The sequence below is a fragment of the Pagrus major genome, chromosome 23, assembly GCF_040436345.1.
Source record: "Pagrus major chromosome 23, Pma_NU_1.0".
NCBI lineage: Eukaryota > Metazoa > Chordata > Actinopteri > Spariformes > Sparidae > Pagrus > Pagrus major.
The window spans coordinates 17,187,547-17,213,107 of record NC_133237.1 but is presented as its reverse complement, the minus strand read 5'-3'; the positions used below and the strand labels follow the sequence as shown (position 1 = coordinate 17,213,107).

The 25,561-nt window shown below is 41.2% G+C and overlaps 1 protein-coding gene across 1 annotated transcript in view; it reads right to left on the bottom strand.

Moving 5' to 3' along the window:
• Positions 1–25,561, bottom strand: part of LOC141020124 (ras-related protein Rab-26-like) — a 55,893-nt gene that overhangs the window by 13,320 nt on the left and 17,012 nt on the right. Inside the window, exons 3-5 of the mRNA XM_073495182.1 lie at positions 19,040–19,081; positions 17,114–17,180; positions 8,626–8,678 (exon numbers count right to left, since the gene is read on the bottom strand). Of these exons, the coding sequence (XP_073351283.1) occupies positions 8,626–8,678; positions 17,114–17,180; positions 19,040–19,081 (162 nt within the window). The remainder of the gene's footprint in view (positions 1–8,625; positions 8,679–17,113; positions 17,181–19,039; positions 19,082–25,561) is intronic.

The window sequence follows — 25,561 nt, the reverse complement described above, 5'->3', positions numbered from 1 at the left end:
TTTTTTTTTAATGGATTATCAAAACTCTGAACCCAAGGCTATCCTGAAAAGAACATTTGTCTGCAATCTGGCCTCTTAAATGGATTCCAAGTGTCTCGCCTTGAATATTTCTTCTTTTCATACTAACACCATCAGTTCATTAAAATGTTTGAGGTTAATGGGTAATGGAAGTGCAAACAAAAGAGTTAATACATGCCTGTCCTTCTTGGAAACTCTGACATAACGAAGACGTACACTTTGAGCAAGAAAAGCTGAAGGGGCGTTTGAGCACTTCAGTTTATGACAAAGCTGTCTCTGATTTTTCTAAATAGTTCATGATGCTTTTTGAAGGCTGCAGTCGGCAAATCACATTATCACTCTGAGAGCGTCTGAATGGCTTGACATTTGTCAGCCCCCTCACAGGTAAGGAGCCTCCTTCTGCAGGATTGCAACAAACTCAGCAGAACATAAAAGGCACTTTTTTGGTGAGCAGGAGGAAAAGAGGGGTTATGTAACAAAGATCAGCAAGATGATGAAGAGATGGACGTCCATTTCACACAATTTTTTTACCACCAACTAATGAGCTTGTGAAAACACAGGTCATACCTACCACACTGGCTTTCTAAAAGAAAAGACACTTGCTATCTAGAGCACTGTGTTCATTTACTGCTCATGCAAACCGAACATTTCCTACTGTTGCAGTTTCACATTAAAAAGCAATGAACTGGTGAAACGTGAGTTGACTTTTCCTTTGAATAGGCTCCACACATGAAATACATTGTGTTAAGTTTTGCACTCACCACTATCGTTCATCAAAAATGCTTCTACAGAGCAAAACGATGGTCATCTCTTGCATTTTTTGACAGCGGATCAATTTTGAATATGTCAGGGAGAACTTTTGTGGGAGCAGTGGCACAGAAAGGGTCTGTTGAATGAGGAGCTGCACACCTCCAACTTCTCAGTGAGGTAACCAACTACTTTTTCCCTCGCTAACATTATCAGGTTTTCTGTTAGCATTGGGTTTAAATCAGAAATATCGCTAAATAGGTGCTTTTGTTTTTCACTTTGAAAGCAAATCCTCCGCCATCATCTTGTCTCCTTACTCTTGTTAAGTTAAATATGACTCCTGCAACTCTGACTTGCACGCACTCAGCGCATGTCCAAAGATAATAGAAACACTTCAGAGCTAGCTTACAGCCTGCAGCTGCATTTCCAGACACTTATCCTGGGAGACACACAAAGACAAACAGCTGACTGGTTTGAACATAGGAGATGTTTCAGTGATCATTTATTGATGAGAAGAGGGCTCACTCATAGGGGAAAAACTGAACTGATCTAAAGTGATAACATCGCCAAAGATCCTTGATTAATTCACATGAGAAGATTCTTTACTCTGGTGAGGTTTGAGATACCAAACTTTGTAGCAAACTGAATTTCTATCTTTTCTTGTATTGTTGAATCACTGAAGGGTGGAATTTTTTGTTTAACTCTGGAGTCTTTATTTCCGGTGAATGTTATGACAGCTGTCAGGGCTTAAAAGTCTAAAACTAACAATCGCATGGCTGTCTGTGCTGAAATGTTTTAAATCGAAAGTCAAATCGTGACACCCCTAATGCCCCACCACTGGTAACAGTACTGCAGTGAGCCTACTCTCCACAACAAAGAGGAGCAGCAGTCAAACACCTCTGACAAAAATCCATCTACTAAGATGTTTCAGTTATTTTTCTAACTCCGTCTGGGAAATTGAATGGCTCCACTAACAACAAAACGAAGGCGTCTCTTGGGACACCTTCATTCATCTTGCTGTGTTTGAGAGTGTGCACATGAGCATCCCATCGGTTTTGTCACTTTGTAGCCAGACATCAAAGTAAATGGAAATGTCCACAGAAAGCAGCTGAACACTTGTGGATCATTTTCTACATTTGCTACACGCTCCACTGGCTGCATCACATACAGTCAAGGACAGGCAATAATCGAGTGAAGCAACGGAGCTGACATACTAATAATGTTCCATGGAGGCCAAATTACAGGTGATGTGTGAGTGAAGAGGTAATGACGGAGGATTACTGCATGTCATGCCCTCACTGACGGTGCAGAATAATCCACAAACTTAGAAAATGCCAGAGTCTCCACTGATTTTCAGTGAATGGTATTTAAATTCACATCACTGCATTATTTACTGACAGTTTCTCTCATCACCATCTGGCGCGGTGGTGCCATGACATTTAACTAACAGCTATGTGGTAGGCAGGTGGCCATTTCATTTGAAGCCAGACCATGCCCCGGGGACAGACAGTGAGATGAATGAAGGCATACAGAAGAAGGTTTCATCTCTCTCATTGCTTTTATTGCACTTCTACAACACAGACACATGATGAGCATGATCAAGCATTCAGGCATCAGCATATGCAAACAGACACGCGCAGATATAAATAATAGCAATCAGTATCAAAGCCAGACTGTTCAATAAGAAACCTTTGATTACATGTATGGATCTGCACAGTCGATATGAAACAGAGTTTTTGTCTTATGAGACTGCCTCACTTGGATCAGTGCCTCAACACTGATCAATTCTAATGTTATGAGAAAGCTGTGGGGATTTTTTTCTGTTTGAGTACAATCAAAAGTGCAGGTTCACACAGCAGAGCAGGAGCTGGTGTCTCGCTCGAGGACACAGCAGCAGATCAGAAAGTCTTACAAACTAAACGGCAAAATTTGTTGTGTTTCACTGCCTTTAAAAATGACTCACCGACCGTTTTCTGACCTTACGTTCCTGTTGACAAGATGAATTTGTCAGTGCCTTCCAAAATCACTAAAAGATTCCTTTGACTATTTTCTGAACTACCAGCACTGTGGTTAAAGCTGTCGATACTCAGTATTTTTACAACAATAAATTGTTTCCACATGTGGAAATTCGAATCCACATTTACAAAACGATGATTGTTCAAACACATATTGTGAAAATGCAACTTTCTTATGTGGAGATTTTTGCTCACACTCTGTCCCAATCAAATAAATAAAAATAAATATATGTACTTGTGAAAAATATCCTTTTCACGTTAAAACTTTACTTCACATGTAAAACTATCCAATCACATATGAAAATACTCAATTTACATGTGAAATTGTTATTGTCACATGTGAAAAGGCAAAATTTCACATGTGACATTTTTGCGAAGGGAATTGCTAGAATTTGAAGCGGCTCGCTCAAAATAAGAATCCCACTGGATATAATTCCCTTTCAGCTCTACGAAGCAATTTAGCATCTTTCAGCGTATTGTTTTGGTTTTATGTAACTTTACTGTTTTTGTTTACCCTCGCCGTGCTTATCAGCGTCATTCCAGCCATAGCAGGCAGCTGTTCTCAATGAATCAGCTCTGGTAAACCTGCTGTATACTGCTCAGCACAAGCTGGTGAACATAGTGAAGCGCAAGGTATTTCCCTCAGGAGTTGGTGGAGATAAACTTTACAAGGAGATAATATTCAGTTATGTACCAACAGCTTGTTGCACTGCTCCAAAGCGGCCAAACTATCAATCTAATGCAGGAATAAGGTGTGATTAGATTCAGGCACTGGTTCAGTGACTGCTCTTCCCTACAAGGTTTTGCAGTCATAATTCACACAGCTAAAAGAAAGTCCTTGCCGTGCAAGCACAGGTCTTCTTCTTTGACAGCACAAAAAACGATCAATGCTGACGTCTTCCCGATGAGGACAGTCTGCTGCCAACTTCCCCAGCTAAGCCCAGCATCCTAAAGCTGAAAGTCAGTCTCTCTAATCGCCACAGCAGTCTGCTGCCCTTTCTAAATGGTGCGTTTCAGGAACTGCAGGTTAATTGACAGACAGAGAGCACTGAATCGTTCCGCTTTGACAATCTTTTTGATTCCCTCTGACGGCAAATGATCCCAGCTTTGAATGATAGCGCCATAGGAGCCAGGCTGCTTTTTAACAGAGTAACCCAGACAGATGATTTGCAGCAGAGGCCTAAATGGACTCTTATAGTCTCCCTGAAGCAGTGCTCCTGACAAGAAGACATTCATCACATTACTAAACGGGTTGTGTATTTCTGCTACAATGGCTTACACCAACAAGTATCTGCCACTGTTTATTGGATAAACAGAAGACTGATTCATGGAGCTGAACGTAACCGACTACATGAAACACCTGAGTAACTCTCACAGTCTTAATGCGCTGCTTGCCTCTGTCTCCCACAGTATCCGGGCAGATAACAATGCTGTACACCGCAGAGAAGAGCGGGTCTGAGGGCGGAAGAGGAGAGAATGATTTGCCCCCCTCTCATTTCTCCCTGTCCTTCAGTGTGGCATTCATCACCATTAGCGTTCATTAACAGGAGTTAGCGCTCGTTAGGCAGCGGTGTGCCAGCAGGCATCTGTAGCTTGCCAGCAGCAAATCTCCTCGCTGTAATAGACAGTGACTGAATGTGAGCGCGGTGGAGGGATATGGAGATGATAGAGAGGAAAGGGAGAAGGCTGAGCAGGGCAGGGAAGGACCTGTCAACGTGAGTCTCCGAAGATTAACTGAAATTTATGTTTGAGAGCACGGCGGAGAATTTTTATCCACCAGCTAAATGGTGAGCCAGTGCTCAAATTTTACCAGCCACTCAATAGTTGAACAGTTGTTTTGGCTGGTGAAGAAGCAAATCCCCCAGTTAATTGCATTTTTTGCTAGCATTTGGCTGGTGTCTGAAGTTCATTTTGTGCTTCGTCTGGGAGACTTAAAAAACTTTGATGCAAAATTAATTCCGAACCTCTCAGTTAATTTTCAATTTCCAAGGCAGGATGTCAGTGGGTGCAATCAGATAGACCTATAACCGATCAGAGCAACGAAATGTGTGATGTAGCGCTGAGATAGTTAAGCTGATTGCAGAATATGCTCAGCTCAAAGCACAAATGGATGCAAGCCTGTTATCTCCCACTTAATTGTAGTTTAGGGAAGCTAAGAAGCTATAACGATCAATAATACATAATGTTTGTGGTGTTGTTGTAATGTTAAATCAGCACTACAAATATTAGCCAGCTTGCTTCCTTCTATGGTCATCACTGGCACATTCAGCTGAAAGTCACTCGTTAAACCGAAACACCAACAACATGCCTAACAAAAGTCTGAAACTTCAAATTAGTCCTAGAGGGTTTAATATAAGTGAAGATTCAGCTACTGGATTGCGTTTTCTAGCCTAAAATTTGTTCAGAAAAAAAATCACCAGCAGAAAATGAATCGCTACTACTACTGTGATAATCAGTAAAGTAATAAATTGAGACTAAACTTACGGGCTTACAAACTCATACGTTTAATGACCAGACCACAGCAGTGTGGAGGACATCTATTTGAGCAGACAGAGCCTGAAGCTGTGTGTATTGGTCCATGAAGAGATAAGACAAAGGATGAAGGTCCTCTGTTGCAGCAGCTCACCAGCGCTGGAGACTTCCTTTCAGACGGTTGACAGTTACTCGTCCTCCCTTATGTTACATTTTGCCCAACATTTCAGAGTCCTCCCTGTCCACCCCTCTCTCCTTGAGCTGCTGTTCACATCTGGAGCGAAAGAAGCACATTTTTCTGCTTTAATGGTCTCCTGGGGCAGATGGGCACATCATCTTTCCCTGGCAGAGACCGGTGACAAACACCCTCTCTCTCCCCTAACAGCCCTTTAGCTGAAGGATACATTTCTTTCTGATGGCCGGTGTCAATTAAAGCGGCTGGAAGTTGCCACCCCTCCTTTTGAAAGGTGCATTTACTGCACCGAAGGAACCAGCAGGTGTGATGACATAGTGACACCAGCTGGCACGACTTCAGTCCTTCTCACAGCAGTGGTGCTTTCAAAGAGGATAATGGAGGAGATGGATGTTCCTGAAAAAGCTGCAATTTTGAGGTACTGACTTTTCCATGTTTTTCAGTATATTCATAAGATAGGTTACTGGTGAGAAAGAAAAAATAAAATTTTTCCCCATTTTCATACACAAGGCCTGTAAAAAGACATTATTTTCATTATTGATCCAGATATGAATTATTAGTTTTATTGATTGGAGGACTGTAGTCACAGTTTGACTTCGCCTCTGCATCCTTTCAAATCCTCTCTCCCCGTGGTGCAGATATTTATTATGATTTCTTCTTACTTCAAGGTATTTTATGCTTTGTTGTTTTTTTTCTCCACACTTTCACATCTTTTTATGGATACATGAAATCCAAATCGGTACGACCACGAGCCAGCAGCTGCAAAATCCTCCACCCAAGTGAACCCCACAGCATTTTGTTGAGGACCAGTTAACTTCATATTCCCAACAACATTACTTGTACTTGACCTGACTTGACTTGTACTTAATGTTCATTTTTTGGGACTGTGAACTATAAACGTGAACTAGCTCATTATAATCTGTGTGGAATTACCTTTTGGATAGCTCCTAACGTGTGAGCTTGGACTATTACTATCTGATAAAAATCTTCCTTGTGCCAGGCTGACTGTCTCCACTCTTATATTGAATTTTCAATTTCTTTTAATTAGCTGAATCAATAAAGAGAATATGTCTGGGTGCACAAGAGACTGAGATTTAATATGTAAACTGCTGTTCTGCAGGACAGACTGCATCAAACAACATTTTTTTTTTTTAAATCAAGCCATATGCTCGTGAAGCTGCGTCTCTATCTGGTCATGGAGGAAATCAAATCCTCCGTACTAATGAATGGTTTCCTTTGCATGAGTGCTCAGGTGGTTCTTATCAGTTTCATCCTTCATCAACTAATCTGTTTTCAGTGTTCCTGTTGCCAGAGTGCACACAGCCACAACATTTAACAGTCTGTGCCAATAAGCAGCGACAGGCGCCACAGTGGTCCCACAGTGAACCCAGCCAGGGCTGACTGGGACCTTTTTGTGTTGAGTTTGCATGTTGCCAGATTAAAGGTTGGCAATGCACCTTTCTGCAAACCACTGATATGTTTCCATTTCTTTATATTGCATCTTTATGCTTCTTTTGCATAAATCTTTTAAACTGACTATTGTGACAATGCTGTGTTTAAGGTCTGGTTAGATTAAAGCACAGGAACCACTTGGTTGGGGTTTGGAAAAGATCATATTTTGGCTTACCTGCTTCAGTAGCCACAAACACAGCTGGAAATTATCCCAACACCACATCAAAAATAACAGAAATATATTAGAAACATTTCTGAATATATAAGAAAATATAGCATCATGATACTGGACATTTTAACTTCAGTATAATACAATATTGATATTTAATACCATTTTTGATGCCACAGAGAAACACTAACAGAGAAACACTAACTAACATTAAGGGCATGAAATTTTAGATTTTTGCCTTTCAGTCCTTCAGGTGCTTCGCTAAATTTGTTGTGTTAGCAGCTGTATTAGCACTGTTCCGTAGCATCACTTGGAGCATAAGGATATGCTTGTATCCTTTGTCTTTCCTTGTCCATTTGCCGAGCTCTTTTTTTGTCGACCAACACCAGTTGTAGAGACTCTGCACTTGCCACCTTTACTGAGCTATAACACTACAGTGGTATGCGTGTCAACTCAGAGAAGAAAAGGGCAGCTGGTCAGATCATATCGATACTGTGGAAAATTAGTATTGGAAGGGTTACAAATATCAGAATCAATATGTATTTACAACACTGTTACAAATGTTGGAACGCCATCTTAAACTCTGGCTTGGCAGCCATCTTGCCCAGCTGTAATCCAACCGCTATGCCTTCCACCTCCTGATATGAAACGAATACACATGTAATCTGAACATGATATGACACGTATTGTTAAATCTTAATATGATGCGCATAACACGTCCAAATTTAAATGTATACGCTATAAAATGCTTCAGTTTAATAAACCTGGAGGTAAGGTGCTCTGGATAACAGAAGGGCATAGGATGAACAACTCTAGAAAGGGCAGATACAACCCTTTGGTCTCCACAGGATTTCAAACACAGCATTAATGCCAAAGCTGAACATTGAGAAATTCATTGTGGTCGATGATGCTGGCTCTGACAGCCAATATTTGATTCTAAGAAGGAGAGCAGCCATGCCAAGTCACATGCAACATCACATATTTGTCTCCTCGCAGTGGAGTGAGAAAGAGAGGGACGAAAAAAAATAGACTGGAGGTCTGCCATTTGAACGGACAGTTGAGTAGTCCCTCTGGTCCAGGCTTTGACGAAAAGATGACAGTGCTATCCCTCACTACATCACAATCAGTCTACTCCAATCCTCCCGTCCCCGTTTGTTCTGCTGTCTTTTTCTTTGATCCCCACATCTGATCACTCTCCGCTGGCTCAAGCATCTGTCACACGGACTGACTTTGATAATAAAAAACGTGTTAGTGATGTTGCCAAAAATGACACCGACAATGAAGCTCAGCATTTTGCCATTACAAAGGCGCATCATTCGTTGATGTATCAGATGTTACTGAGCTTTTTGTGATAACGCTTTCGGCCACGATCTATCCACAGCCTTTGAATCTATAAAAAACAATCTGCCGAACCGAGATAAGGTTAATTAAAATTAATACTTTCCCATGTCAGCCGTTACATTTGGTGCACGTTAATGAAAGAAAACCAACGTATGCTGATGTTAAAGTGTGTTAGAGATCCCCAGATCAAACACAGAAGCAAACAAAGAGTAACCTACCTGTATGTTGTCGAAGGATGTTTTGTTGGTGACATCATACAGCAAAAGCAAAGCTGGAAGAAAAGGAGAAAAAGTTTAAGTGTATCGCTTCCAAATTCATTACTAGAAGTCTCTCAGCGAGACGGATTTAATCTTTCACCTTGACGTCTCAACCCCCCTTTAAATTGAATTATGAAAGAGTTCATTTTCACTCTGAACATAAAACTGATTAATTGAAATCCGCTCTGTTGGCCAGACAAAAGTCCTGCATCACATTTGGCAGGACTCAGACGGACCAGAGTTAAATCTTCAGGTGGTGTGCGACTTGGTTTCAGCCCTGTTGAAGTGACCCTGAGGAAAACACTGACAATACCAGCTGCTCTTCAGGTATCTCTGTGCCAGCTGCAGTTATTTTCAACAACTCATTGTTTTGGCTTTATATTCATTTATGTGTCTCCATGTGAAAGTGCTGACAGTAGCCCAATTAAGGTATTTGCATAGTCCACAAACAACAAACTACTCTATGACAAGTTCAGAAGTTTTGAGCTTCAGTTAAGCTTATGTCAGGAACAAGGAACTTGTCGCCAAACTAATTTCTTTTACCCAGAAACACAGGACGCACTACACGAGAAGACTTCTACGTGAGACTACATCAGATATTATGTCAAATATTTCATGAATGACCCAGCAGCGTTTTCTGGAAAGCGACGTTGCTGTTGAGTTTTCAATTTATTTTTTTCTCTGCGCTCTCTGCACCACAAGCCGAGTGTCATCTAGTTCCATTATATTCAAGAGAAGGCAGACATCTCTACGGCTGATACCTCCAAAACCCTGCAGCTCACACCAAAACAATGCAGATGGATAAGTAGCGCTACAGGTCAGATGGAAAATATGCATTTCTGATTTTGGGGTGAACTGTTCCTTAAATGCTGCTTGAATCTGTCAAACAAATAAATGTACATAAACTGTATATATGTAATTTGGTCAAATATTCATCTTGTCAACATGAATGACACAAACTAAATTGCTGAGATGCCTCAGTCCATGTCCTTCGTCTCGTCTACGTGGCAGCTCGCACAGGGAGTTCAGGTATTTGAGAAGAGCTCAGCTGAGAAAGGTGGCGTCCCAGCAGAGATGAGCCAGATGCAGAGTGACAACTGTGTAATAAAGCAGAGCTCTGCTAGACTTGTCCTGGAGGTGTTTTCTCACTCTTTTGCTATCAGTTATCACTTGATGGTTGAAGTCAGGAGACAGACATTCATAAGCTGCTGCCTCTGCTGCTAAGAGTGCGTGTTTGTGTGGACTCATGCATGACTTTCTGCATGCTCGTCCAAAAAAATGTTTTCTATTAATAATGTTTCAGTATCAGTAAAGGTCAGAATCAATTGTTTTTTGTGGAAAAAAAGAGTTAATCAGGTCATTTGCAGTAAGAAATACAAGAATGTCTGTTTTCTTTTGAGCACTGGAAACGGTGGGCTCAATCAAGAAGTCTCATTATACGCAAGATTTCCTGGCGAATGGGACAGCGAAATTGAGGTTTGGAGGAGGAAATGAACAGACAATTGCGAGCACAGAGTAGAGAAAGGCTTGATGAGAAGAGGAGGAACAGGAACTGGAAAGGAAAAGCAACAAGACAACAAGAGGCGAGGAAGTTAAAATGAGACACAATGACGAGGAAAGACAAAGATGGAAGGACAGCGACGGGAATTGGAGAAACTTTTCGATGACAGTATGTGTGTCTCTTCTTCTCCACCCACTCACACAAACGCATTCAATCTCACATCTGTGACTTCAATTACGCCACTTGAAAAGTTTTAATTTCGTCTTCCCTCGTGGAGGCTGGATTGTATGAATCTTTTTACGATTTCATTTTTAATTTGAGCTTCACTGCACGCCACTAAATTATGCAGCGCGTTATGAAACAGACAGTAATTACAGGGCCAGTACACAGTGAAATTAAGCCTTTTTTTTAAAAGAGTTTAGGAAGATGACATGCAAACAACTGTTTTAGTAAATGAGCCTCAATTAGACAAAAATGTGATATCTGTTACAGAAAGAACAGATAATTTAGCTCAGTTTGAAACATTAAAAAGTTGATGTTGATTGCCCATTATACCATTTCCAATAATATAATCTCACGCACACTGTTAGAGCTTCATGATGTTCAGTAGGTGGGTATGATTGTTCAGCCTGAGTTCATTTATATTCTTTTCAAGTCAAGGGCGCACGAAAATCAGATGTAAAATGGACTCCTCTGAATTACACCTACGACAAAACAGTGAAATTGTGTAATTGCTGAATACATTTAGAAAAAGTAATTTGATACTTCAGGTTGTGTTATCTTCTACCTGAGGTTTATAGTTGATTTTGTATTCCAGGTAGTTTTCCCCCCCAGATTTGGTCAGGGGCTCAAACATAAAGGAAAAGTTCACCCAGTCATCATTGTCTACTCACCCCTACACTGAATGATTTGAAAAAGACATTATTTACACAATCAACGCACGGTTGGCACCCACTTCAGACGAGGTGCACGCTAACGCTTTTAGCTTAGCAGCTGCAGTGAAGATTTCAGCATAGATAACACTTTTGGGATTTGGATGACGCGAAGCCATTTTATGTTTTTTTTTTCTTTGACTTTGACTTTGGCTGTTGACTTAAGCATCTTGATAATGACTAGTTTCTACAGGAGAGGTGAAAACAAACAAAAACAAAGTGGAACAAGAAACTGAGCTAAATATGACTATCTATCTGAATAGAGATTCCAGATATAGCACAGGTGCCTTTGTCCATGAGCAAAGAGCCCTTCATCAGTCTGGGATGGTACAAATGAATGGTTGTGCAAAATTACTGTGTGCAAGGGGAGCTAATGTGGGAATATCCACATCATGTTGTTTCTTTTTCACTCTGGAAACTGGATGCATTTGTTGAGCTGAAATGTTATGCATACTTTTATTTTTATCCAACAACCTCTCCGAACAAACCTGTAATTTACATTTCTGCTTTGTTTTTCGTAGGTTTCTTTTGAATCAGTTTTTTGTTTCTTGACAGTTGTTTTCTCTTTTATCGAGGTCTATACAAATAAACAAGACCAAGATAAGATAAGCATAAAAACATCCTGAAACTGAATAAATTGCTGAATTTTCTCACACAAAAAATGAGCTGAATAATATCTGATGGCTGTCTACACCCTTTCTCCCACACAGCAGATACAGTGCATATTCACCAACATCTAAAATAACCCTCATCACATGCATCTCTCTCTCTCTCTCTCTCTCTCTCTCTCTCTCTCCCTCTCTGTCCTCTTCTTGAGCCTCTCCTAACTCAGAGTCACTCCACCCTCCCACACTCATACTCTCTCTGAATGCAACAACACTTTAGCTCTGGATTTTCACTGCCTTCAGCTCTGCTCAGACCCTAAAAAAGTTATAGCAGAGACAATTAGCGCCATTCATCATATTTCACCTTTGCTTTCATGGAGGAGTGTGTAATTGCATGTCAAATATTGAAAAAGGGTTTAAGGTTATAAACTTTCTGCAGGTAAATTCTTAAGTTTGTCACTCATTATGTTGCATTCGTTGGCTGAATCTTAAACCTTGTTGCATGTAAATATAACAGCAAACCACAGCTGGCCCAACTCTTTTTGAGCCCTTGAGCAGAATTTGATTTGCGGCTTAAGAGAGCTTCGCGGCCTTAAGTTTTCATCATTTCATCATATAAGCTTAACAATTTGAGTTATAAGTTGAACTATTTGAGTGAAAAGTCTATTTCAGAATTGGCTGCCATCCGTTGTCGTGGGGAGTGTTGCGTGTCGTTGCTGCCTGGTTCGTATGCTAATTTTCCATCAGCTCCTAAACTGCAGATACACGATGTGTCTCCTTTTCTCTGGTTCACAATTTCTATGACTCCTGTAAATGTAGTTGTAAGAATATGTCTGAGTCAGAGACAGAGTCCGCCAAGCGCCAAATGTGGGTATATTTTTGGCGAGCGAATCTCGTAAGGCTCTCCGCCAAACTGGCAGGTAAATGTTTGTACCTAATAAAAAAAAAACTATGCTGAGAGACGTAGCCACGTTTTGGTGTCGTTTACAGGCGAACTGCTTCTCTCCATATCTATATTTCTCTCCTCTGCTGTCTGTGTCCAAGTTTGACACACACAGAGGAACTGCATGCTGCATTCAGGTGCGCATTTTAAAGGAGACGTATTATGCTTTTTCGTTTTTGTCCTTTCCTTCAGTGTTTTATATTTGTTCTTATGCATTTAAAAGGTCTTAAAAGTTAACAAAGTCAAAAGTCTGCAACAACAGAAGCTCCTCTCTCCCACAGAAAACACTGTTCCTGAGATGCTTCGTCAGTAGTCCAGCCTCTGCATTTGCATTATTTTCACCTTGCAGCTAGTTTGGCACATAATTATGCACAAAAATTAACTTAGCACAGCTGCTCTGTTATCATTAGCGGTGCTGGGTCAGGCATGTTTGAGCTGACCAATCCGAGCAGATTGGGTATTCGGGAGGGGGGCCTTAAAGAGACAGTAGTGTCTCAGACAGAGGGGGAATACAGTGCTGCTGCACTGGACAGTATGAGAAAAATGACGTGTTTTTTGAGCACTCAAGCATGTAATCCTACTGTAGTAGTAACACAAAATATAATTATGAACCTGAAAACGAGCATAATATGTCTTCTTTTAACTCAGAAAACTGTGCCTTGAAGGTTGTTTAAAACGAGAACTTCCCCCTTTAACGTTAGTTAATGGATTCAAGGTTTTTTTTTCTCCCCAATGGTTCCAGACCCCTGAACTTGAATCAGAATCAGATGCAGACCTTTAAGTGATAGTATGAGAACCCCGGATGTAGACTGATGTGAAGTGCAGCTTAAACCAGGCAATAGTCCCCAGGGCTTACCCAAAAACTTGATCAGTTCACAGTGGGGACATAAAGAGAGACGAAAGTACACTTTGCAAAAAGAAACTTGAGTTTGTTTTCAGAGTTGACAGGAAAACCACAGAGACTGACAGTCGAGAGTTTACACACAGCATGAAGGCAAGCAGGCACATCAAAAAATGTACCTGCTTTTATTCGAACAAAGTACTGAAAGATAGAGAAACCACAGCAGTTCAACACTTAAGAGACTTTAAAAGCTCACTCACAGTCTGTTGCTGAAAAAGGAGTTTGTTCAGGTTAGACAAAGTCGCAGTGAATCACATTCAGAAACATTTGAAGGCTTGGTATCTACATGGGTGGGCAAGAGATGAGTGAAGTATTTTTCACTGTGGTACTCGCATGGGGTTATCAGTAATGCTTGATGTTAAGATGCTATCCTAAATATTTTTTCTTTCTCCAGAAACACCAGAGGCTCAGTCTCACTCGGTCTCTTAGAACAGGCAGGTGAGGAGGTGCATTTAAAAAGGTTACATCTCTGACGATGTGTGGAGATCCTTGATGTTAAACTGTGCTCTGTGGTATAGATGGTGCAGCTTACACTGTGATACGCCTCAAGGTAGTAATGGAAATGTAATTGAAAATCATGACACTGAGATGTCTAAGGCTGCACTGCAAAGATGTGCAATGTGGTTTTCAGAGGGAGATGTGTTCCTGGGTGTCGTTCCTGAAAAAGGACCTGCTAAAAGTCCTCCTTGGTCTCCTTCCTCCAGGAGACAGAGACAAATAAATCCTGCTCTAATCATGAAGGCTGACTGCCAAACCATGACGTAAGTAATGATGATACTACACAGACACTGATCATTGACACTCATTTGATCACGTATGCATAGAGTCGGTCACACACCCACATTCACACACAACCTGTCCCTGCTAAAGGTGCATAAAGTTTAATAGAATATATGGCCACACAGATCTATATCCAGTAAAACTTCCCTTTGATCCCACAGGGATTTCTGACTGCTCAAGAGATTAAAAGACCAAACGAGCTAATGCGTCCTCCATACATATGAGGGGACAAAATAGCAAACACATACTGCAACATTGTGTGAATATCAAGTACCAAAGAAGAGTCATCCCTGCTTGGAAAGAGTGAGTAAAGGTGAAATCCTTCAGGACTTCCAGGCGCATTTCATTTAAAGGGGCACTGTGTAGTTTTGGGGAAGAAATTTTAAACAGAAGAGAAAGATCTCCAAAACTACCCAGTGCCCCTTTAATATCAAGCTGCTAACCACAAAAGAATTGTATTTACACTCTGCACCTGGTCCTGTATAATAATCCTTGGCTTTCACTTGTATTGATAATACGTTTATTTATATAGCACCTTTCAAGAACAGACGTCACAAAAGAAATAAAGAGCCAGAGCAAAAAGCCATTAAAGGCAGACAAGCAGCTAAAACAAGAGGAAAAACAAAAAATAAACAAAACAAGTGAACAATTTGGTCTTCAGCTGCTTTTCAAATGTGCCAATAGTGTCCACAGAGCCCAAGTCCAATGGGAGTTACTTTAAGAGTGTAGGAGCTACTACTTCAAAAGCACAGTCTCCTTTTGTCTTTAGCCTGGAGCGAGGAACAGATAACAAACCCTGATCTCAGGACCTCAGAGTCCTACTTATTTTATATTGCAGGTCCCTGACCATGCAAGGCTCTACATGGGATTACAAGGATCTTGAACTGGATTCTGAATTTGATGGGTAGCCAGTGTAAAGACATACGGATTGGTGTAACATGGGATGTTTTGGCGGACTCTGTCAGAAGTTTGGCAGCAGCATTTTGAGCCACTTGTAAGCAATTAATGGAAGTCTTGCTAAGACAAGTGAAAAGAGTTGCAATAATTGAGAGGAAATAAACGCATGAATAATCATCTCCAACTGAGGTCTTGACAAAATGGGCCTGAATTTAGCCACCAAACTGTTTACATTTTGGTCAAGACTCAAGGTCTTCCTCATTAAAACGCCTAGATTACGGAGGGTAGGTTTAACAAAGGAGGATAAAGAGCCAAGACTTTCTATCACTTTTGGGACGAGGCCATTCTGGGCAGAAATGAGAACTTCTGTCACTGCTTAGCTGTAGATAATTATCAGCCATCCAATCTTTTACAGAGTTGAGGCTTACACGAAATGTATAATTGAATATCATCTGCATAACAATAGTACGAGATATCTTTAAAATTGCTTATTATCTGCCTGAGAGGAGGACAATACAAAGCAAACAGCAGTGGGCCAAGAACAGAGCCTTGGGGAACCCCACAGAACAAAGACTCAGTTGATGAGGCATAATCTAGTTATACCCTCCGCTACTTGAGTCTGTCAATCAATTATCAACCATCAGGATTAACTGTTGATAACAGACCCTGTATGTAAGGCTTACTTAGCTTCTCCTGACATAAAATCAACTGAAAAAAAGATTAAAGATGACTAATCAGACCTGTGTTATTGTAGCCCAGTCGCCAGAATAAAGCATTTTACATCCCTGCAAACCATGGATATGTTCAAATTTGTACTAGCCTATTAGCATTTCCACAATTCTCGTCATATCCAGCTTGAATTAGATGCATATGTGCGGAATTTCATGTCCAGAGGTGTGAGAGGTGGTGGCGGCGTTACAGCTAGACGAGAGAGCTGCCAAGCCAGAGACCACTGTTCGAGACTGCTTTTCAACATTTGCAAGCCTGAAACCACTGGATATTTTTAAAGAGATGTCGTTGTCAAAGATGGCATTTTTCAGCCTTTATTATGGTGACAGAACCAGTTCAGGCAAAACATGATCTTTTCCTTACTCTAACCAAGTTGTTTTTATGCCTAAACCTAACAGATCATGAAATTGAACATTAAGAAACGTAAAGTTGCAACATAAAGAAGTTTCAACATATCCCTGTTTGCCGAAACGTGCATTACCAACATTTATTCTGGTGACTGGGTTGGTTTTTGTATTGCTCTGGGTCCAGGTTTTGTGCCTCATTCACCAGGTTATGTGAATTTCATTGAGGCGGTTTACTAAAAAGCAGCTCTGCCTTGGTTACCAGCTTTGTTAGACAACAATGAGTGTTTCTGCTAAGAGCTTTCTAAATGAACTTCCATGGCTAACAATGACAGGATGAATAAAGAGAAGATACACACAAAAATACTTACACACACACACACACACACACGCATGCATTGGTGATGACTGATTACAGATCATCAAAGAGTCTCATGAATCTTCAATGTGTTGTTCCTACATCCCTGGAGAAGAGTTATAAAACCTTAGCAATTTATAATTCTGCACAGTGGAAGAAAAACAACCTCATCAAAACAACATCTTAAGGAGGATCCCCCATTTCATTGTTCTTTAATGTGCACATGAAAAGTGTTCAGTGTACTGTATAATATGTGTATATATCTTAGACACTAAAAGTAACACTAAAATTACAACGAGGCCATAATCTGCCTCATAGGACACCGGCCTGAGCTGGATGTCAAGTGTCTGAAGAATAACAGCAAATAGAGATTGCTTTTACAGTCCGAAGTAAATCCTCTGTAGTACAACAATCTCAGAACTGTACACGAGTGTGTATATGTGTGTGCCAGTGTCTCACCATGGGCGTCACGGTAGTAGGCATGAGTGACACTGCGGAACCGCTCCTGTCCGGCTGTGTCCCAGATCTGCGGAGAATAAGAGAGGAGGGTAATCACTGAGTAGAGGAAGAAGTTTCTGTCTTTTTTAATAAGTCCTCTGTTTGCTCAGTCATGCTGCTGGAGCTCATTGCGAACCCTCCATCCAACTTACTTCTGTGAAATTAAGTCTGGAATATGGAAATTGATATTGAACAGTCTACTGTCTTTAGTTCAGCACAGAATGGATCAGTAGTTAAAGCTGCATTCACTGATTTTTAACATGCTGTTAACACAATATTTACATATTATCACCATATAGTTATTATGTCTAAGATCTTATCAAACAGTTATGTACACATCCAGCAGACATGGAGCGACATTAGCATTAATAAGGTGTTGTGTTTACTTCCACCTAATTGATCCAAGCCCAGCTTTTTGTTTTTGGTCTCCACCAACTCCCCAGGGACATAGACCATATTCCCATGGCAGCCATTTTCCACTGACATCATGCAAATGTGGTGCTGATGTTTTCCAGGATGCAAGTCCTATAAATGTAAGGAAACTGACAAGTTGTTATCATTTCACCACTGCCTGATTGATCTGCAGCGGAAAAGAAAATGGGTAGGGTAAATCTGGAAAGACTCTGGTCTATATTTCAAGGTAGAACAACATATTTGACAAGCCGTTAGCACCCGGAACATGACATCGTCGTGGAAAATGGCCACTGTGTGAATAGGGTCAATGACTTGACTGATCGAAGTAAACTGAAACAGTAAAGCTGAAGGCTGTAAAATCAAAACAGTGAGCTAAAAGATGCTAAAACACTCTGTAGAGCAGAGAAACACAAGGTCAGACAGTGATTCTCTGTGGGTGCATCGCTACAAGCAACCCCTCTTACATCACTTGCAGTAATTTCCATTCTTTCTATAAAAATATTGATTTGTGCAGATTTAAGGTCACGGCATGTATTGTATATTTATTTTTCCCATCATTCCTAATGTGTAGCTCAGTCTGGGTCATGTTATTGAATATGAATCAGCCATATTCGATGCCTTTCGTCCTATTGTCCTACCTCAGTGAAGTGAAGCTAATTAAGTCCTCCTTTTTCCCCATCAGGCATTACTGTCTCTCATCACAATTTGCTCCAGTGGCAATTACGTTTTCTTCTCTCCCTAGAACAGACCTGTGAAGGTTGACTGCACTTGTTTTTTTTTGTTTTACGAACTAGTCATTCTTTTTCTTCTTCTTTTCTGGACACTCTCTCTTCTTCTTCCTCTCTCTCGCTGAGACGTATCAGCTTTGATGCTCGTTCTGCCTCCTGATTGCCTCCTGGGGCAACCGTCCCCCCAGGATCCAAGTGGCGGTAATGAAGAATGGCAATTACAAGAGGAAAAATAACTCTCCTCTCTCTCTGTTTGTAGGCTCTACAAACGGACTTTGAGCCGATAATCCCATATGAATACATCACAGGGCAAAGGCCCACTCCACCAGCCTCCGTGAACCACTAATTAAGATCATTAGGAGTGATTCACATAATTACTTACTCTCTTTGACAGAAATATCAAACATGCTGAGTTGTTTTCAGTATGGACAGCAGTTCTTGGATGAAGTGTGGAGAAAGTAAGAACTTGAAGCCTAATGGAAAGTTTTCATGGAGATAGATACGCCCGAATTAACCCTTAGGTACTTTTTGTATCAAGATCATTGATTGTCCTCACAAAATAAGGTCAGTAAACAGCAGGCAACACTAAAGCTAAAATAGGCTTTTATCTTGGAGACAGGTGGGGTTGGAAACAAGATCTGACAGGTGGCTACAATGCCTCAGGGGTTGGAGTCTGATTCTTATTTGGTTGACACCTTTCTCCTGACGACGACTCTTATAGACACTTGTTTTGATGAATTCTTACCTGAAGCTTCACCTTGACTCCGTCAATGCTCAGCACTTTATTCTGGAAATGAAAAACAAGAAATCATAAGTGACAGTGCTTAAATTTAAACCTTTTCCAAGATGGAAACAACTTGAAAAGAAACAACCTCAGGTGTGTGTGTGTATCCGTTTGTGGTCAAACACCTTTCTGAACAGTCTCTTCCTCTCATCCACCAGCCCCACTCTCCCTCGCCTCTCTCCATCAATATTGCATGTCTCCACCTCACTTTGGCCTCTTTTGATGAAGCCTCGCTTCTCCCCTCAAGAGGATTAACCCCCTCTGCCCTCCTTGCTTCCCTCCGTCTCTCCATCTTAGGGAGACATTCCTCTGATCTCGGCTTCGATCCGCTCCACCACACAGAAGAGGGAAGCTGAGCCAAACGATGTGCAGTTTGCCAGGTCAGAGTTTGACTCTGTCTTGATGGCTGGATGTACAAAGGTTAAACAACTCACCATCAAATTAAATTCTGTCTAGATGATGACAGGTGTTGGTTTGAGTTAAAAATAACTTGGCTTTATGTAAAGTAGAGCTGGTAGAGTGTCTTATGCCCTGCTTCTAAACTGCTCATTTGACGTCAATGAGCGCTACATGTCCCTGTAGCTCATTTGCACTTCTGACCTATGTCAAGAAGTGACTTAGATGAACTGCCATGTGACCTCGGCCCTTCACCTCATTGATCAACATCACATCTGTTTCCACAACTGGAGGGGCGTTCAATCTCATTGATATACACCACAAGAAAGATTTATGTTGACATACCTCACAGAGGTGAGAGCTTATTGACCTGTTTGTGGCGCTGCATGAGCATCCACTGAGCACTATGAATATCTGTGCAATAAAAATATCATTGCAAACTGTCTAATTTTTGAGATATGGAAGACGAGCTACTAGCTTGTTCACGGTGAAACTGTTAGCGACCAGGTTAGGGTTAGGGGAACTAGCCATTTTCAGTGTGTAGGATGCTAGCTCAGAGGTTGCTGTTATATCCTGTAGCAATGGGGATTTTGTGAACAGTGACAGAATGTCGCCTCAGATAGGCATCCAATGGTAGGCTTATACTCCAGTGAGTCCAACTAGGACCAAAGTGGTGGACGGACTAACAGACCGACATTGCAATCCATTTAGCTAAGTTCACACCACTGGCGCTTTTTGGGGATCGCCAACAAGCCCCAAATCAGATGCAGATTAGTGCGCGCTCCCGTGAACAATGCGCATCCTAATCAATTCTCAATTTTTTGTGTTTTCACCTTGTTTTAGGCACAAACAACTTGGACTGCCTGCATTGCCGTGTCATGTCTTGCATGTGTGATCTTGTAATGTGCGACCCCCTGTCGCTGATCAGTCATGTAGTGTAGACTTTTGACCTTTTTATATTCTATATTCCTGCATCGTTCCCATTTTCCGTGAGAAATGGCTGCTGTAGAAAAGACGAGGTCAAGATGTTCTTCAGTGACCCACATGTCGGCCTCCCGGTACTCCGGTGTGGATTATATCACCTGCTGCCACGGCAACCCTCAAAAGCCTGCTCCCACCATCATCCCTTCTTAGTTGTTCCTGAGAGCCGCTGCTTACCCTTTAATTCCCCCGATCCACGAGGAGAAACAGAAGATATTCAACCCCGACAAGATGCTGCTAATCTTCCAGCAGAGCACTTAGACACTGATACGGCCTTTGTTGACGTGTTCCGTTGATTTACCTCCCCGAGAGTCACAAAGGGGGAATCTCATACATATTCACAGGCAAGTGGAGCTGCAAGCTGGTTTGTAAGTGTGCTCTGATAGGAATCAGAGTCTCAAAAGACTTTCTCCCTGTTGTTGTTGTCACTGAAAACAACTCACAATGTGCTCGAAGGCTTCATAAATATTTAGTGACCCAGAAAAAGGGGCTCATGAAAGCACTGCGGTGAGGATTTCAGGTGGTTAGTCAGGCTTGATTGCACTAATAATTATGTTGGATTTGTTAAAGTCCCCCTCCAGTCACAAAAATGTTTTTCCCCTTGTTAAATGTTTTAGCTTCACTGTGTAGAACGATGTATGTGCAGAATCTGACATTGTTTTCACACACATTGCTGAAGGTGTCAGTTTTCTCTGTGCTCAATGAAAATCTGACTTTCAGAGGCGGAGCTACGAGCATAATTTGTGACATTACAGATAGTTTCGAAGCCAGTCCTGGTCCAATATTCAGCTTACACAAGCGTAATGTGGAAACTTGAGGCTTCCAGTGCACAAACACTTCGTCGAACAAACCCGCAGCAATATATTCACATTTTCATGTATTCTGGTACTTTTAGTGAGGGAGAAGGAAGGATTTTAATGTGGAAATTACAACTATTTTTCTGGAAAAACATGACACACAGGCTGAATGTCCAAAGGGCAGAAGTCCTCACTTTATTTTCTATTTAAAGATCCTCTCCACACAAGTATTAAGGCATACAAAGAATTCTCTAATGTCTGCTCCCACTAGCTCATAGATTCTGGCAGCATAGAGTGGCTCCAGAGGAGGAGTATAACTCAAGAAGAGCAACAGCGGGCCGGTCAGGAGGGAATACAACAGCTGAAGATCTGTGTTTAACTGGAAAGCTACATATCAAAATCCCGACGTGAAGCACCGGAGGAGAAGCCGGTAACAATGTGGAGGGCAAGCATCTACGCAGAAGATTCTTTCTTATAATTTTTTTCATAATTTTGTAAATTTACTTTTGCAGATTACCATCTAAATGGCAAATTCAACCACAGGTGCTCTTATCCCCCCATGCACTAAAAATGTTCCAATACTACTTTTTCTATCCAGTTATGATTCTGACACCTGAACTTTGTGTATCAGCCATTACCAGTAGCAGTACCATATCAGAGTACCAATCTGATATATATTAACAGCTACATACTAGCTGCATACAGTTGTACAGGACGCTGCTGGGAAGAAGCGGGGTCATGTTTCTAATAAATAAATTACATGGTATGCATAGATTTGTGTACTGGCCAATACTGATTCCAGCACTTTAGGCAGTAACGGAGACATTATCGATATCTGGTATATCTTGTGGTTTGAGGACACTACATGAGGTAGTTGGAGGAAAACCAATTGTTGCTTCTGCATCTTATTGGTTAGTTTTAGGCAGTTTGTTGAGAAGACGATGCTAACAGTAACACTGTACAGTTAGTTAGTAACACTAACAGTCATGATTTCAATGCAGTGTTTCCAACAAAAATGCTTTAATTAGGTATACTGACGTAGTTTTAAGCTGTTTTTTCATATGTTGTCATGTATGACAAACCCGAGTTGAACACATAAAGCAGACTACTTGATTACTGTAAGAGAATTATTCAGACAGCTTTTTTATATGAATCATTCTGTCCCAAGCTTCTTGATCAATGTAAGCAGTTTCCACTGTACATGAAATAATCCAGAAAAGCACATAACAGATTTAATGAGCACGGAGAGAGTGGACTGAGCGGGATAAAACGTATCTGAGCAGCTTAATGACTAAGTTTGCTGTGGTAAGACAGGGAATTCAGGTATTGTAGATAACACACTGTCAATCACACTTCAAGTAACACTTTGTTTTTTCTCCACTTAGCTTGTAAAATGTTGAAGCTTGAGGAAGTTTTGGAAGCTGACGCAGCTCTCCTCTGTGTAGTCACAGTTAACTTATAATTTAGAGAGAAACAGCTGAGAAGCTTACACCACTTCTTTCGGGTCAATTTCACTCCCTGAGCTCCGGCGAAGACCGTCCATACACAACACATCTTCAAATACAAACTGCTCTACTTACAGACCCTGGATGCTAGCCATTTAATGCCCTATCTCTTTCCCCCACAGGAGCATGAGTGAGAAGGTACAGTCGCTACAGAATGGCTCTAACAGCACTTCACGGGAATCATAAATTACAAATGCATGCGGAGCTTTCAGAGGGGCCCGTTAAGTGTGAGCCAATAAAACATTAATGGCAGCAGCATGGGGAAAAGAATAGGAGCATGATGGCCAGAAAAAGGTTAGGCATGAAACAAATTCACAGTTTTGGCGAAAAATAATGAGAAAGAGGCTACATGGCGCCGACTCGATGTCTTTTCTTTTGCTCCGGGAGCTCACTGGTGCACACAGCTGCCTGGCTGCTCAACACACGTCAGAAATCAAAGCATTGGGGGAAATGAGCTACAGAAGTAAGGGCAGGGAGGTACAGAGGGGAAGGTCTCTACTCTGTAGTCAACTCCACGTCCAGCTGTCAAGTTTTCTAAGTCATGCTGACACAGACATTATGCACACATCCGCACATACTGTACCCACAAACACACTCAACCTCTTCACCCTTCCTGCCTACAGAGAAGATTGCCCCTTCACACTAAGAGGTTTTATGCATTATGGATACAATCTTACATGACAGTTTATGTAATTTCATATAGAAATAGTTATATAGAAAATCTATTTAAAAAATGTTTGGGAATGTTGTATTTTTGATAATCTAGTGACTTGAATACCTGATGAATCAAGCACAAATCCCCTAAATCAATTCAGTTCAATGTTCATAAAACATGTCAGCCTACAACACGTAGAAGCATTACATCAGTGGCTACAAAGCATTATATCTATTAGCAGAAACACTGGAATCGTCCCTGAACCTGCAGGCTATTATAAACGATGACTACTCAAAACAGCCCAAACTCACTAGAAGATGACATCAGACATTACCAACATCTTTTGCCCACTGTTCATCAAAACTATCAAACCTATTTCTCACCAACTGAAATGTATTACCTATCCTTTTCATCTCGTGTCATTCCCTTTCCTTACACGTATCTCATGTTATAGCACTGCACTGCTGTGTTCATCAAAGCCTTCGAACAGTTTCTGCGAGAAAGCAGCTCTTTTTTTATCTGAGCATAAAGCCATTCCAGATAGTCTCTGCTTCTGTAATCTTCATTTCAAATCAGATCATTATATCATGCACATATAATTTGACGTGAGGGAATTGAGTCAGGACAAAAAAGATCCTCCAAAGTACTGTATTTACCAGATTGCCTCACATGTAGGTAAGCTAATGGTCACGTGTGGTGTGTTATGTTGTCGTTATATATATATATATATATGTGTGTGTGTGTGTGTGTATATATCCTCTCCTCTCCTCTCCTCTCCTCCCCTCTCCTCTCCTCTCCTCGAATCAGCTTTTGTCAGCATTTTCAAACCACCAGACACTCTTTTACAAATACTTTCAATTAAGATGCACTGGATATTCTCCTGGAGACAGAGATGGTACAATAAATCACTTTACACCAGACACACACACACACACATAATGCAACCTATAGACACTATGGGACTCATTTATTCACGGGCTATACTTGCTGACCCCAACGATGATTTCAACAGGCAACAAATGGCCTGTATTTGCCGCAACATTATAAAAATAAATACATGAAAATACATTTAATTAAATACTTTTTAATACTTTTTTCATGATGGAACACTTGCAAAAGAGAGCTCCTGTTCCTCAATGTGAGTCTCATATCATATAATTGTATTATTTGTGGAGGGCTCAGAACGATTGTTTTTGTGCTCATCAGTCACAGCTCTGACTGAAAAAGCAAAGTGTGCTTCAACAAACACTTCTGACTGTCAGCGTAATAGCTGGAAACGTCCTGTTATTGACTTTTTCACTTGAGTGACCTGGTGAAGTTGAAAGCAGAGACTAATTGAAAGCGCAGAGGGCCTCAGGGTCCTATCGCAAAGACAACTGCACTGCTGCACAAACGCAGGCTTCCTCATTCACTTCTGTGAGGGTGGGCTGTAGCAGAATCTGGTCTGAGATCTTCTTTGCATTGTAACATCATCATGAACCACATAGCAATGGTCATGCACATGCAAGCTAGGGATGCACAGATTGCGAAATTCTGGGCCAACACGCTGTTCGTGATGCATCCCTGATGACCTTGTAGCATTTGTTTATTCACTATTCAGCAGGGTAGCCTTCCAGAAGTGTCCTTCTCGTACTCAGGAGTCTGTTCTAAAAGGCAAAGTTACTGATTTACCTGAATCACTTTGCTCTTTTTCCATGTTTCATATTAAAACTGTTTCCTGGAAAAAGGCACTTGTTTGTACTTGATCTTTTACCAGTAACTGTAGCAACATGCTCATACTCACACAGATACTTTCTGTGATCCAAACCTGCCTTCAGGCAGTAAATACACACAAACACACTCACACAGCACTTTGTGATGCCGTATCACAGATCCATTATTCAGCTGAATGCTGTGAGGGGAGGCCTCGACCTCTCTGAAGCTCTTCCCTGGGATCTTTTCACACACTGGCATGATACAAATCAAATGGCAACACAATAAGGTTGGGTATAGTTGCTGTGAGCATGTGTGGTGGTGAATCACAGGACATAGCAGGCTGCGGGGCAGGCTGTTGGCTGGAACTCCAATATTTCTTGTGTCCTTTATGAAACTGTTTTCTTTTTCTTTCTCAGTTTTCCTCCCCTGGCGTTCAGACATTAATATATAAACA